Here is a 15,607-nt window from a genome sequence, read left to right as displayed (position 1 = left end):
TCAACCCTGTAAAACTTTCCTTATGCTTTATCAATATTTTTCTTTCTCATCTTTGTATGAATATTAGTTTTGTATAGAATTTATATGTTATGTAATAAATGTTTTCCTAAAACAATTGAGTAACTTCTTTTCATTTCCTTAAGCCTGGAGAAAATGCAGAAAGATTCCAGTGCAGGAAAAGAATGTATTCTCCCTGTTCTGCTTCATAAGCCTTGTGTTCCTACCGTGTCCCATGCTGACCACGTCTGGCACTATGATGAAGAATATCTTCCAGATGCCTCCAAGCCTGCTTCTGCCAACACCCCTGAGCAGGCAGATGGTGGTGGCAGCAATGGTTTTATTGCTGTTAACCTGAGCTCTTGCAAACAAGAGATTGATTCCAAAGAATGGGTCATTGTAGACAAGGAACAGGACCTTCAGGATTTTAGGACAAATGAGGCCTTAGGCCATAAAACAACTGGAAGCCCTTCTGATGAGGAGCCTGAAGTGCTTCAAGTTCTGGAGGAATCACCTCAAGGTGAAAAGCTCCGATTAGGCCCTTGGGCAGAAAATGATCATTTCAAGAAGGAAGCTTCTGGTGTGGTCTTAGAACTTTCTGGGGAGTGCCCTGCCACTGCTGCTTCAGAACAGTACATAGATAGGCTGGAACTCCAGGCTGGAGCTGCTAGTCAGTTTATTGCAGCAACACCCACAAGTCTGATGGAGGCGCAAGCAGAAGGACCCCTTACAGCGGTAAGAAATTTGTTTCTGTCGTTTTTCTCCATTATCTATTCAAAGTGCTGTTAACAAAGGACTAACAGTTGATCAACTAAGATTCTTCTTTAGAGGACTAATTTTGGCAAATGGATATAGGGAGTAATGTTTGGATTAAGTTCCATAGCCAATCCTCCAATATGAAATTTTTCAAAAATGAGGTTTCTTTTCATTGTCTCAAACTTAATACACAAAATATCATTATAGCCTAATTTCAGGATAACATTTATAATTAAACCACAAGTACTATCTATGTATGTGTGTATATATATAATATGACTTTTAAAAATTTTATGACCTGGAGTGGTGGCTCACGCCTATAATCCTTGCTCTCTGGGAGGCCAAGGTGGGAGGGTCGCTTGAAGCTAAGAGTTTGAGACCAGCCTAAGCAAGAGTGAGACCTCATCTCCACAAAAAATACAAAAATTATCCTGGCATGGTGGCATGCACCTGTAATCCCAGCTGCTCGGGAGGCCGATGCAGGCAGGAGGATCACTTGAGCCCAGGAGTTTGAGGTTGCAGTGAGCTGTGATCACGCCACTGCACTCTAGCCAGGGTAACAGAGTGAGACTTTGTCTCCAGAGGGGAAAAAAAAATCACAATTCTAGAGATTTTTTTACTATGCATTTGGTGAGGAAAGGCACATTTAACCATTCATGGTTTGTTCTTTACACTGTATCCAGGGGTCCTCAAACTATGGCCTGCGGGCCACATGTGGCCCACCGAGGACATTTATCTGGCATCCGGCCCGCTGGGTGTTTTTGCCACTGCTGCCTGTCCTGCTTAGCAGCCTATTTGTCCCAACCCCACAGTGTGCATGTGTGGAATGTGCGCAGCGCTCTCCAACGGCCCTCCAGCGGTCTGAGGGACAGTGAACTGGCCCCCTGTTTAAAAAGTTTGAGGACCCCCGCAAGCTTAAGCTTATTCCCTTTCTCTTTTATAAACTCAATCCAGAAATTTCTCATATTTTACATTACTCTTAAACAATAGTTTTCCAGCTTTAATAGCCATTGTTTAAAATGGGGAATCCCAGGCTTCACTTCCAGAACTTCTGCTTCAGTAAGTCTAGGGTAGTCTGAACTCAGTAGTCTTCATTTTAACAAGCAAGTAAAGGCAGTAATGATACAAGTCTTCTGCAAAGGAAACTTGAGGAAACACTACTGTTTACGTTCAGTCTTAGGCATTCAGCTAGAGGAGCCTGTTACCCTGTTATTGATTGGTAAGCAGTGATCTCCTGGGTGACTGTGTGATCAGGAGGAACTCCAGCTAAGCCAGAGGTGGCCAATAAAAGCCAGTGAACCCAGACAATAAGGAACTGGGTTCTCAAATCTTAGGCACCTGCAGGTATATCTGTTCTTTTATGGTGGGAGTTACCAGGTTTCCTTAAATTTCATAATCATCTAGCAGCCACCCCCTTTCCATTTCACCCGAAACAGCATTGTTCCACAAACTGAATGTTTTCTATTAGAACACAATTCCACGTGCAGGTGCAAAACAGTACAGGAAGATACCAAAGAAATTTAATTTTGTATATAGTTCTGAGGAATTTGCCTGTACAAATAAATGTTTATAGGGAAATAAATGTCTGCCTATTTCTTCCCTAGAGTTAGTTAGTTGGTCTTTCCCTCTTTCCCATTTAGGCAGGTTGTTCACAGCATAAAGGGGCCTAGCCAAGGAATCAAATTGGAGCCGAAATCTAGTCCAAACTTTACTTTCCAAACTGTGTGTCTTGGCACAGAGCTGTTTCCTCTATGAAGGGCATAATTTTCCACATGTGGGCTGAAAGCAGGTCCTACTGCTTCCCTCTCTCCTTATTCTATCCTTTTTTTCTACCCTACCTTTACTCTTTCCATTCATTCTCTCTTTCCACCTTTGCAGGTTCCCTTTCTTCTTTTCTCTGGCTCTGTCATGCTGTGTAGTAACTATTGTTCAAGCAGCATTTTTCCAACAGCATTCTGGGGTGCCTCCCTTCTTAGAGGCTTTCTGAAGCCTTTGCTCTATTTCTCCTAGTATTTTTTCCACTCTTTCATCAGTGCTGTCCACAGAGATCATTCTCATAGTTATCCTACACTATCTGTGATGTTTTCTCTGTCAAGTTGTTGAGAGGCTTATACTCAGGTATTTATGTATTTGATAAGTTTGACTTTATTTCTAAATAACTTTAAGTAAAATTATTTTTCTTAACTAAGTCTCCAATGAAATGTCAGCTGTATCACTTGCATACTTATTTCTAAGATATTAAACTTCCTATTTCCTTTATTTTCTTGGGCTTGGGATAAAAATATATTTATATTGATTTTCTTCCTGAGGCTTATATTTGTGCAAAGCAGTTGTTATCACTTCCCTAACTTAACCACACATACATTTAATAGGGAATGCTGCCCATTAATCTCTCTAGATCTCTTGCAGCTCTGACTTTATACTCTAACTTGAACAATGTGATAAACCATATTATTGTTCCATCTGAATATTTTAAAATAAGACATATTCTGATGGGAAACTGAGTTTGTTAGTTTGTATCTTTTTCAATCAGGTTTACTTCTTTTTATGATGATATGAAAGGAAAATGTACAGAATATACAGGAAAATATACAGATATAGGCAAAACAAAAGTTTAAATATAAACAAGTATAGTTGACATATTAAATTAACATGATAGGAACTTCGAGAACTCTTTAGTTCTCTTACTTTATTAATCTAGATTTGTGAGCCTTGTTTAGGTCTTCCTTTATCCATACACATGAAACCACTGGTTATCAAATAGACTGTATAAAATTTTTAGATGATGTATTTTTAAAGACAGATTCATTTACTAGATTGAAAAGAAGTTAGTTTGGGGCTAATTTTGGAAATTAGATTATTCCCCAGAATAGTGATAAAATCAATCTGCTATAAATCATTTCTCTTTTTTTGTAGTAGAGACAGGGTCTCACTCTTGCCCAGGCTGGTTTCGAACTTCTGACCCTGAGCGATCCACCCGCCTTGGGCTCCCAGAGTGCTAGGATTACAGGTGTGAGCCACCACGCTTGACCTAAATCATTTCTTAAAAAAATGATGAACAATATGGATTTATAGAGAGTAAGATAAGACTAAGTTTGGCTTATAGAAGAAATATTAAATTACATTTTGGGCCGGGCATGGTGGCTCATGCCTGTCGTCCTGGCACTCTGGGAGGCTGAGGCAGGCAGATCACTCAAGGTCAGGAGTTCGAAACCAGCCTGGGCAAGAGTGATACCCTGTCTCTACTAAAAACAGAAAGAAATTAGCTGGACAACTAAAAATATGTAGAAAAAATTAGCCGGGCATGGTGGCACATGCCTGTAATCCCAGCTACTCGGGAGGCTAAGGCAGAAGGATTGCTTGAGCCCAGGAGTTTGAGGTTGCTGTGAATCAGGCTGATGCCATGGCACTCTAGCTGGGGCAAGACAGTGAGACTCTGTCTCAAATAAATAAATAAATTACATTTTGATTAACACATGGAGAGACAATATTAAACTAGCATAAGTGAAAAACTATAGAGAAGAAAAAACAATACAACTGAAACTGTTTCAAAAAGAGATCTCAGGCCGGGCGCGGTGGCTCACGCCTGTAATCCTAGCTCTCTGGGAGGCCGAGGCGGGCGGATTGCTCGAGGTCAGGAGTTCGAAACCAGCCTGAGCAAGAGCGAGACCCCGTCTCTACTATAAATAGAAAGAAATTAATTGGCCAACTAATATATATAGAAAAAATTAGCCGGGCATGGTGGCACATGCCTGTAGTCCCAGCTACTTGGGAGGCTGAGGCAGGAGGATCCCTTGAGCCCAGTAGTTTGAGGTTGCTGTGAGCTAGGCTGACGCCACGGCACTCACTCTAGCCTGGGCAACAAAGCGAGACTCTGTCTCAAAAAAAAAAAAAAAGAGATCTCAGCAGTGGTCTAGAATGACAATAACTATAGGAAAGAATGTGACCAGTTTTATGTGATACCGAGTAAACACTGTTGGTAGAGAGAATGATGGACTTTGAACAGTGATGTTGTAGAAATGGAAGATTTATTCCTTACAGAGTATGAAGGCAGATTGTACCACATGATCTTTTAGTTCTAAATAGTCCTTCAGAAAGCCAGTGCATCATTTTAATATTACCTTTAGAAGCAGTATAAATGTGACTGGGGCTAATAACACCACCTATATGTTATCTATTGTTGTATAACAAATTATACCAAATTCACTAGCTTTAAACAACAAACAGTCATTACTTAACAGAATTTCTAAGGGTAGAAATGCAGTAGTGGCTTAGTTCAGTGGTTCTGGTTCATGATCTCTCACGAGATTGTTGTCAAGCTGTCAGCGAGGGTTGAAATTATGTTAAGATTTGAGTGGGATGAGAAGATCCACCTCCAAGCTCACTCACATGGCTGTTGGCAGGCCTCAGTTCCCCAATGGCTGTTGGCCAGAGGCTTCAGTTCCTCACTATTTGGGGCTCTTCATACTTGATATAACATCTGGCTTTCCCAGTAAATGAGGAGAGAAAGAGACAAATAGGGGAAGACAGATGGAAAGAACATGTCCCCCCCAAAATAGAAGCCACAGTCTTTTATAACCTAATCTCAGAAAGGACATACCATCAACTTCTGCCATATTCTTTTGGTCACATAGATCAACTTGTACATTGTAGGAGGGGCTACACAAGGGTGTGAATCCCAGGAGGCAGAGATCATTGGGGACCATTTTAGAAGCTGGCTATCATATTACCTTACATTTATATTTTAAAGAATACTTCCATATTTGATCTTAACAGCAACTCCATGGAGCAAGCAGAGGAAATATTATTATCACTTTTTGTACTGAAGACACCAAGGTTGAGGACAGGGAGATGATTTGTGAATAGGCAGATGGCTGGTGGACTAGGTATTCTGTCTCATATGGGGATTGTACCTCACACCAGTCTCTGTCCCTCACACTAGGACATTGTCAACATAGTGCAAGATGTTCCTCATTGACTTGTTTCTTAGAGATAGAGAAGAGGAAAAGAGGTATAAAATAATGCACATAGAGTGAGCAAGACCAAACAAAAGAGAGTAGCAGAATGTTTTATAATCTGGCTGTTAGCCAACATCTATTGAGAGACTTTCTCTGACTGTATTTACAGGAGTATCAATACCAGTACTAATAACATTTAAATTAGCAGTTAATTACATTGCTTTAATTCTTTTCATTTCTTCAGGCTTGCTAAGTGTCTGCTAAGTTACAGGCTTTATAAATGCCATACTTCAGGGATAAAAAGTCAGCACTAACCTGGGTGGTTGGCACTGAAAACCTATATCTAATCAGTTACCTTAAACAACCTGAAGTGACTGTAGTAGGGCTATGTATAGGAATGAGGACACAGACAAATCTGCCTCGGACTGAGGAGTATAATTTAGGGTATTTTTGCTTTCTGAACTTTTCTTTATTTTCTAATTTTTTTAAATTTTACTGATGGTGTATTACTTTCATAATTAGAGAGGAAAGAAAAATTGAAAATCTTTCTGGGAAGGTTAAGATACTTCAAAAACAAGCAGACTTTCAATAATGATTCAGTTTGCTGAAGGGGGATGTCAGAGTGTCAGGCAAAAAGAACAGCATATGCAAAGGCCCAGAGGCTGGAAGCACCAAAGATCAAGGTATTTAAATAAGTGATTCAGAAATGGTAGACAAAAGAAGGAGGCTGAAGACAAGCTGCAAAGCCTGCCATGCTGAGTCGTGTGGGATGTGCAACCATGCCACCATCAAGGCTGTGGAGTACCATGCTCTCTGGCGGTAGGATAGGGGAGAGTAGACTGGGGCAGCAGCCAGTGAAGAGGCTTTGACAGTCATCCAGGCAAATACGATAGCCTGAACTGTGAAAATCTCAGTGAAGATTTGAGAGTCAGTGTACAATTTATTTGAAATAGTAGCTCCATGTGGCTTTCCTTATGAGGTATGTTCTACCTGTTTGGATCCCTTGTATAAACTAGAGTGACTGTGTTCAAATAGGAATGATCCAAATATGTATTAATATATGTATATTTTAATCATGTGAAAAGCTGAAGACTTTTTGATTTGATTGCTACCTGGTTAACTTCATAAAATGGATTTTGCAGAAGAGTTGAATGTATGTACATTGACTGGGGAGTGGTCAAATGTCCTCTGATCATAGATTTCTATTTTTATTCTGAAAAATTTGGTCATAATAATCATAAAAAAGTTTTTTCCTTTTTTTTTTTTTTGAGACAGAGTCTCACTCTGTTGCCTGGGCTACTGCAAAAATTCAAGTGAGAAATGAATCCTAAACAAAGGATTATTATTATTTTTTTGAGACAGTGTCTCACCTTGTTGCCCAGGCTAAAGTGCCGTGGCGTCAGCCTAGCTCACTACAACCTCAAACTCCTGGGCTCAAGCGATCCTCCTGCTTCAGCCTCCCAGGTAGCTGGAACTACAGGCACACACCACAATGCCCAGCTAAATTTTTTTTCTATTTTTAGTTGTTTGGCTAATTTCTTTCTATTTATAGTAGAGATGGGGTCTTGCTCTTGCTCAGGCTGGTCTCAAACTCCTGAGCTCAAGCAGTCCTCCCGCCTCGGCCTCCTAGTGTGCTAGGATTACAGGTGTGAGCCACTGTCCCTGGCCAGAAAAGCTTTTATCTATTGAGATTACAACTCTGACCTTTTATTTGATAGTGTAATTCAATTTATGGATAGTCAAAAAAGACCAGAGATTGGATGGACTGCCTTGGGAAGTAAGGAAAGCCCATTTGCGAAGTGTTCAAGCATAGACTGAACTGTCATTTGGGGGAGGTTTTGTGGAAAGAACCTAAGCATCCAGTGGTTGATTGAATCATGTATGCAGCATTTATTGAGTAACTACTATGTGTCAGGTACTATGCTAGGTATGAAGAATAAAAAGCCCAGTGAGCCATCCCGCTTCTTTCAAGGGTCTTCAGTCTAATAAAGGAGCACAGTTTTTAAGTGTTATGGGTGCTGTGATAGAAATCTGTAGGTAGTGGAAGTTGGACTAGTTTATCCTTAAAGTGTCTTTCAATAAATACTGCATGAAAGGGCTAGAAAACTAACTGTTAAGCCAGGCACGGTGGCTCATGCCTATAATCCTAACACTCTGGGAGGCCAACGCGGGCAGATCGCTGAAGGTCAGGAGTTCAAAACCAAGCCTGAGCAGGAGTGAGACTCCCATCTCTACTAAAAATAGAAAGAAATTAATTGGTCAACTAAAAATATATAGAAAAAATTAGCCAGACATGGTGGTGCGTACCTGTAGTCCCAGCTACTCGGGAGGCTGAGGCAAAAGGATCGCTTAAGCCCAGGAGTTTGAGGTTGCTGTGAGCCGGGCTGACACCATGGCACTCTAGCCTGGGCAACAGAGTGAGATTCTGTCTCAAAAAAAAAAAAAGTAAAGAAAAGAAAACTGACTGTTAAATCCTGTAGCCATGTATATAATATGTAATACAGGCCTGCCAAGAAATATTTTTTAGTCTTATCTTTTTTTTCTTAAATATTTATTAATCTTTTTCCTTTCTTTCTTTCCTAAATGTAAGAATGTGTTCTGTAATATAGTCTTATCTTTTATGGGATTTCTATTCTTTGGGTATAAGTTATGGCTTGCTTATGATTTTTAGTTGCCCTACAAAACTTTTATAGTGACTTACCTCTGGGTACTGGGATGATAAGGAAAGGGGAAAAGCAGCTTTTACTTTTCATTCATTTAGGTCTTGAGGCTTTTGATTTTCAGTTTTGCCTACCTCTGTAGCAAGAACAGCTGCCCTTCCCATTCTTCCCCATCCCCCCCATCCACATTGGCTAAACAACAATATATAATGACATCTTCAGCATAAATAGCTAACATAAATGCAGAGTAAGCAATGGGGTAAAAACTGGGAGATAATATGTAAGACTTCTTTAAAAATTTTTTAATTGACACATAATAATTGTACATATTCATGGGCTACATAGTGATATTCTGATATATACAATGTATAGTGATCAGATCAGGATAATTAGTATATCCATCATTTCTTTGTGTTGGGAACATTCAATATCCTCCTTCTTGCTATTTGAAAATATATATTATTAACTATGGCCATTCTACAGTGCTATAGAATATTAGAATTTATTCCTCGTACCTAGCTGTAATTTTCTATCTTTTAACACATCTTTCCCTATCCCCTCCTTCCTACTACTCTTCCCAGCCTCTAGTAATCTCTGTTCTACTTTTTACTTCTGTGAGATCACTCAGGTCCTGGGCATGAGCATGGGGCCATTGGAGAGGCCTGAGGAAGTGGGCCTGCTGGGTTGTTTCTCAGGCACTTGCCATGGGCAAGTAGCTACTCTATGGCCTGGGAGTGTGTCAGCTGCTTTGCGACATGGGGGCCTCTCTTGCTCAAGGTGCAGGTCTACCATGTGTGTGTCTGGCAGACTATTTCTTTACCCAGAAGTATGGGCAGCGAGGGTCAGTTTCCCTGCTGTGCAGCACAGAGTCATAGCAGATCCTGGACCCAGGCTCTGAGCAGCTCGGGTTGTGGTGTCGTAGCCACCTGCATGGGCTTGTTGGAATGAAGATGGAGTCCTAGGGCTAAATAGGTACCGTGGCTACTGGCCCTCAGAGCAGGGTGCACTCCAAAGGTGGCTAAGGTCTTAAAATGGCAGATGCTGCAGCAGCCTAGCTCCCAGAGTGTGGGTGGGAGGTGAGGAGTGCATATCTTATGCTCCTAATTTGGAGCAATGCCCCTGCCTGAATTCCTGGGCTCAGGCCTTATGAGGACTATGGGATTTTCGTCCAGTAAGGAAGGCAGATGTTTGCAGTGGCAATGGGGGCTGGTAGGGTTCTTCTGCTTACTTTTCCCCAGCAAAAGGAAGTCCTTCCTGACTGCAGGCCACTCTGGGTGGGGAAAACAGGGCTGCAGAGGCAGGGTGTCTCCATACTGCCCTTCTGGGCTTCCCAGCACCACAGGAACCTCTGCACTTCCCCAGTACACCTCAGCGCTCTTCCTTTGACAGTCCAGTGGCATCCATGCTGTTTGTTTGTTACCTTGGTCCTTTCTTGTGGGGAGGATAAGTGCCAGGCATCTTTAGTTGGTCATCTTACTCCCAGTTTCTTTTCATATTGCCTCTTAATATTCAAGTATAACAACTGCTAATACTGCTTTTTAGAGGAAATATTTTTTTGTCCGTTTGATAATAGCTATCCTATCCAGGGTGAGATGAGACCCCATTGTAGTTTTCATTTGCATTTCCCTGATGATTAGTGATATGAGTATGTTTTTCATATATATTTTTAACCATATGTATGTCTTCTTTTGAGAAATGTCTGTTCAGATCATTTGCCCATTTTTAATTCAGGTTGGTTGTTTCGCTGTGGATGTTTGAGTTCCTTGTATACTCTGGATATTGATCCCATGTTGGATGAATAGTTTGCAAATATTTTCTCTCATTCTGTAGGTTGTCTTTCTGCTCTGTTGATTATTTTCTTTGCTGTGCAGAAGCTCTTTAGTTTGATATAATCTCATTTGTTTATTTTTTGCTTTTGTTGCCTGTGCTTTCGAGGTCTTATTCATAAAATCTTTTCCCAGACCAATGTCCTAAAGCATTTTCCCTATGTTTTCTTCTAGTACATTTTATAGGTTCAGGTTTTACATTTAGGTCTTTAATCCATTTTGACTTGATTTTTGTATAGAGTGAGAGATGGGGGTCTAGTTTCATTCTTCTGCATATGGATATCCAGTTTCCTCAGCACCATGTATTGAAGAGACTGTCATTTCCCCAGTGAATGTTCTTGGTGCTTGACCCTGTCTCTACAAAAAATAGAAACATTAGCCAGACATGGTGGTGCATATCTGTAGTCTCAGCTACTTGGCAGGCTGAGACTTAGAGGAGTGCTTGAGCCTGGGAGTTTGAGATTTCCATGAGCTATGATGATGCCACTGCACTCTATCCCAGGCAACAGAGTGAGATCCTGTCTAAAAAAAAAAAAAAAAACAAGGTAGCTGTAGATATGTGGATTTATTTGTGGGTTCTCTGTTCTGTACCATTGGTCATGTGTCCTTTTTTCTTATGTTAGTACCATGCTATTTTGGTTATAATTTTTTGTAATATAATTTGAAATCAGGTAATATGATGTCTCCAGCTGTGTTCTTTTACTTAGCATTGTTTTAATTATTCAGAGTCTTTTTGTAGTTCCATATGAATTTTAGGATTTTTTTTTTCAATTTTTGTGAAGAATGTCATTGGTAGTTTGATAGGGATTGCATTGAATCTGTAGATCACTTTGGGTAGTATAGATATTTAAGCTAAATTAACAATATTAATTCTTTCAGTCCATAGCTTTCTGTTTTTGCATGTGTCCTCTTCAATTTCTTTCATTAGTATTTTTTAGTTTTCCTCATTTAGACCTTTTACTTTTTTGGTTAAATTTATACCTAGGTTATTTGTTTGCTTAATAGAGTCCAATAAATCCTATAGGTTTTCTTCATTCCTTTTTTTTTGTCTACTTGAGTTATTTCAAAGAACTGTCTTCAAGGTCCCAAATTCTTTCTTCTGCTTGGTCTAGTCTATTGTTGAAACTCTCAATTGTATTTTTTATTTAATTCATTGAATTCTTTAGCTCTAGGATTTCTGCTTGATTCTTTTGTGTGATGTCTATCTCTTTATTGAATTTCTTATTAAAATCATGAATTGTTTTCTTGGTTTTATTGAATTGTCTATCCGTATTCTCTTGTATTTCACTGCATTTTCTTAAGATTATTATTTTGAATTCTTTTTCTAGCATTTCACATATTTCCTTATGATTGGTGTCTGTCATTAGAGAATTACTGTATTCCTTTAGAGATGTCATGTTTCCTTTATTTTCATGTTTCATATGTTTCTATGTTGATTTCTGTGTATCTGGTGAATAGTTATCTCTTATAATTTTATGAAGTAGAAGTTTAGTAGGGAAAGACTTATTCCTTGGGTCTTGGGTTGTCAGTTAGGTGGAGTACATTGACTCTAGTTCTTGGTGGATGCAGTAGTGTAGTTTTTATGCAGTTTCTTCAGTTGTAATGCATGCTAGTGATATTTGCAACTATCTCAGTGGCCTAGGCTGCAAGAATTTGTGGCAGTGGTGGCATGGCTTTGCCAGCAATGAGCTTGCCAGGCTGTTTTTCAGACCAAGGGCACGTGTATGCAAACAGTGCATCAGCCAACTTGGAGTCTGGCTTGCTGGGGTCAGGGCCACAGGGCTGTTACTCTGGCTGGGGCTGTGGGCGAGTGGCTGCGTAAAGTTTGAAAAGTGAATTACTATAAGTTTTAGATTTCAATATCATATAAACAATATACTAGAAAATTACCATCTGCTTGAATATATTTTGGAATAATTAAAGAAAGTTACAAGTGAGAGATTGCTTCCTGAAGAGAAACAGCACCAGTGAAACTTAATGCTTTTCCCAAGGTCATTATAGGTCTGGGCTTATGGTAAGAGTTCAGATATGAACTCAGACAGCCTGTCTTGTATTAACCTGAAAGATCCTCAGGACCTGGTTTCATTTGGGTGCTATTCCAGGACATTAGTTACGTGTTTTTTTCCCTGGCCTGGGTTTAGGACAAGCTTTACATGTCCATGAAACAAATTATATTTCTGACACAAAGTAAAATAGATGTAAACACCTTAGCTGACCCTGGAACCACATAGGTTTCTTGGTGTCTTTGGACTGGAAATTGAGTCTAAGCCAAATCTCCCATGACTGCTTCAAATTCATTTTGCATTGAATTCAGACCAGTTTTCTACAGTTTTCCTAGAACTAATGAGGTGATTAGAACAATTAAGTGATTTGAGCTTATTTGATTTCTCAAAAAGGCTTCTTTCCTTGCCAGTTTATATAGTTATTTTCAGCCTCTTTATATGTCACTTTTTAACAAATATGAAGATGTGAAAACTTACTTTAGGTATCTTAAGAAAGGATGTTCTTATTAGATATTGAACCTTTACATAGAATTGAAATGACCTCAGTAGAAGCAGAATTTTACTTATGGGTTTGATCTTAAAAAATTAGAGGAGTGAATTAGAATCTGCATATAAAACAAAAAAGTAAAAAGTTTTTAAAAAATTAGAGGAGATATGAAATATTAGTAAATAATCTTTGTATATCTTTGCTTATAGCAAGATAAAATATTCCTTATATTATTTGGTAGGTAGAATTTATGAAAAACAACAAAAAGCATGAAAATTTGGGGTTTCTCAATTAATAATCTTTTGCCAATAATTTTCCCTATAATCTTATATCTGGATTCTGCAGGAAATAGATGGCACACTCAAAGGGACTTAGAGAGCATGTAATGTAAGGAACTTTTGACAGATGTGGGCAGAGTTGAGAGAGTCAGCAGGACCAGCAATAGAGGGAGCCATTCCTACCATGAGTCCTGGAAGGAGAGAAGGAGGGGCTGTTAGCAGAACCTGGTGAGAGTCATAGCTATGAGAGAGGGACCATGAGACAGGACCTGTGTCCAGAATGCTGGAGTATAGCCACCACCAAAGCTGGAGTCCCCAGGGAGAAAGCAGAGAGAATCATTACCCAGTCCCCTCTTTCCTCCAACCTTCTGATTCTGTGTTGCTGCCACCCACTGAGCAGATATAACCAGAAATCAGAAAGCAAGGGAGCCCAGATAGTAGAAATCCATCTTCCAGGGCACAGAGCATGCCAAAGAAGGGGCAGGGACCCTAGAGGGAGACTGTTCTGCACAGTTGCTGAGTGGGAGCACTTGAGTGTCATTCATTTTTATTGAGTTTTTCATTCTTAGTATGAGTTGAGCAGACCTAGCTAACATCTATTCCTCTTATAAATTAGAATTTGAGGTTTTAAGTCTCAAATTATGCATCTTTATTGGTATTTCACTAATTGCATTTTAATTTTTTCTCCTCCCTCTCCAGATTACAATTCCTAGACCTTCTGTGGCATCTACACAGTCAACTTCAGGAAGCTTTCACTGTGGTCAGCAGCCAGAGAAGAAAGATCTTCAGCCCATGGAGCCCACTGTGGAACTTTACTCTCCAAGGGATAACTTCTCTGGCTTGGTTGTAACAGAGGGTGAACCTCCTAGTGGAGGAAGCAGAACAGATTTGGGGCTTCAGACAGATCACATTGGTCATGACATATTACCCAATATTAGAGAAAGTGACAAATCTCAAGACCTGGGACCAAAAGACCGTCCAGACCATAACAGACTGGTTGGGAGAGAACTTGAGAATCTTCCTGGGGAAACTGAAGAAAAAAGCATTCTTTTAGGGTCAGATAATGAAGATGAGAAGTTAGATAAAAGGCAGCATTGTGTTGAGATCTCCCCTCTCCCAGGAGATTTGGTAACTGTGGAAAAGGATCACTCAGCTACTACTGAACCTCTTGATGTGACAAAGACACAGACTTTTAGTGTGGTGCCAAATCAAGACAAAAATCATGAGATAATGAAGCTTTTAGCAGTTGGAACTTCAGAAATTTCTCCAAGAGTCATTGACCCACATGTTGAAGGACAGATAGGCCAGGTGGCAGCAATGCAAAAAAGTAAGCTATCTAAGAATGGTGACATCAAGAGTGAAGACTCGCCAGGTCATCAAGGAGACCTTTCTACTTTTTTACAGCAAGGGGGTAAGAGAGATAAAATTGCCCCTAGAAATGGAGAGCTATTTCATTGTGTTTCGGAGAATGAACATTGTCCCCCAACTCGGAAGGAGGTGGTCAGGTCCTCCTTTGTAACTAGACACAGCCGAATCCCTGTTTTAGCACAAGAGATAGACTCAACCTTTGAATCATCCTCTCCAGTCTCTGCAAAAGAAAAGCTCCTACAAAAGAAAGCTTATCAGCCAGACATTGTCAAGCTTCTGGTGGACAAAAGGCAATTCAAGTCTTTCCTTGGTGACCTCTCAAGTGCCTCTGATAAATTGCTAGAGGAAAAACTAGCTACTGTTCCAGCTCACTTTTCTGAGGAGGAAGTCTTCACTCCCTTTTCAAGGCTGGCAGTAGAATCTCACCTGAGTAGGTCAGCTGAAGATAGCTTTTTGTCACCCATCATCTCCCAGTCCAGAAAAAGTAAAATTCCAAGGCCAGTTTCATGGGTCAACACAGATCAAACCAATAGCTCAACTTCATCTCAGTTCTTGCCTCGGCCACCACCAGGAAAGCCACCCACAAGACCTGGAGTAGAAGCCAGGTAATGCTGTATATACTCCCTATATTAAGTGTGTAACATTATTTCTGTATTTGCTTTATTGTAATTTGTCAATGGTAGGTCTACATTTAGTTATTTGAGGAATCTCCACACTGTTTTCCATAAGGGTTGTACTATAATAATTTCAGACCCAACAACGGTGTGTAAGCATTCCTTTCTCTCTGCATCCATGCCAGCATCTATTGTTTTTGAACTTTTTAATAAAAGCCATTCTAACTGGGATAAGGTGATATCTCATTGTGGTTTTAATTTGCATTTCCCTGATGATTAATGATGTTGAGCATTTTTTCATATGTTTATTGGCCATTTGTCTTTCTTCTTTTGAGAAGCTTCTGTTCATGTCTTTTACCCATTTTTAATAGGGTTGTTTTTTTCTTGCTGATTTGCTTGAGTTCTTTGTAAATTCTGAATATTAGCCCTTTATCAGATGAGTAGCTGGTGAATATTTTCTCCCTTTCTGTAGGTTGTCTGTTTGCTCTCTTGATTGTTTCCTTAGCTGTGCAGAAGCTTTTTAGTTTAATCAAATCCCATTTATTAATTTTTATTGTTGCCATTAAGATCTTAGTCATAAATTCTTTGCCTAGGCCAATATCTAGAAGAGTTTTTCCTACATTTTCCTCTAGAATTCTTATGGTTTCATGCCTTAGATTT

General features: G+C 39.7%; 1 protein-coding gene across 6 annotated transcripts in view; it reads left to right on the top strand.

Annotated features, from left to right (window-relative positions):
* The window catches only part of TTBK2 (tau tubulin kinase 2), a 148,896-nt gene that overhangs the window by 123,225 nt on the left and 10,064 nt on the right, over window positions 1-15,607 (top strand). For 5 of the 6 annotated variants that reach the window (XM_012766576.2, XM_012766572.2, XM_076004284.1 and 2 more), the window contains 2 exons: window positions 144-732; window positions 13,665-14,938. In XM_012766576.2, coding sequence (XP_012622030.1) covers window positions 144-732; window positions 13,665-14,938 — 1,863 coding nt within the window. Of the gene's footprint in view, window positions 1-143; window positions 733-13,664; window positions 15,182-15,607 lie in introns of those variants that run through there. The other variant, XM_076004285.1, reaches the window with a different exon arrangement.

The sequence above is a fragment of the Microcebus murinus genome, chromosome 6 (assembly GCF_040939455.1).
Source record: "Microcebus murinus isolate Inina chromosome 6, M.murinus_Inina_mat1.0, whole genome shotgun sequence".
NCBI lineage: Eukaryota > Metazoa > Chordata > Mammalia > Primates > Cheirogaleidae > Microcebus > Microcebus murinus.
Note: the sequence above shows the minus strand (reverse complement) of the source record. Positions and strands in the feature narration are given on the sequence as shown.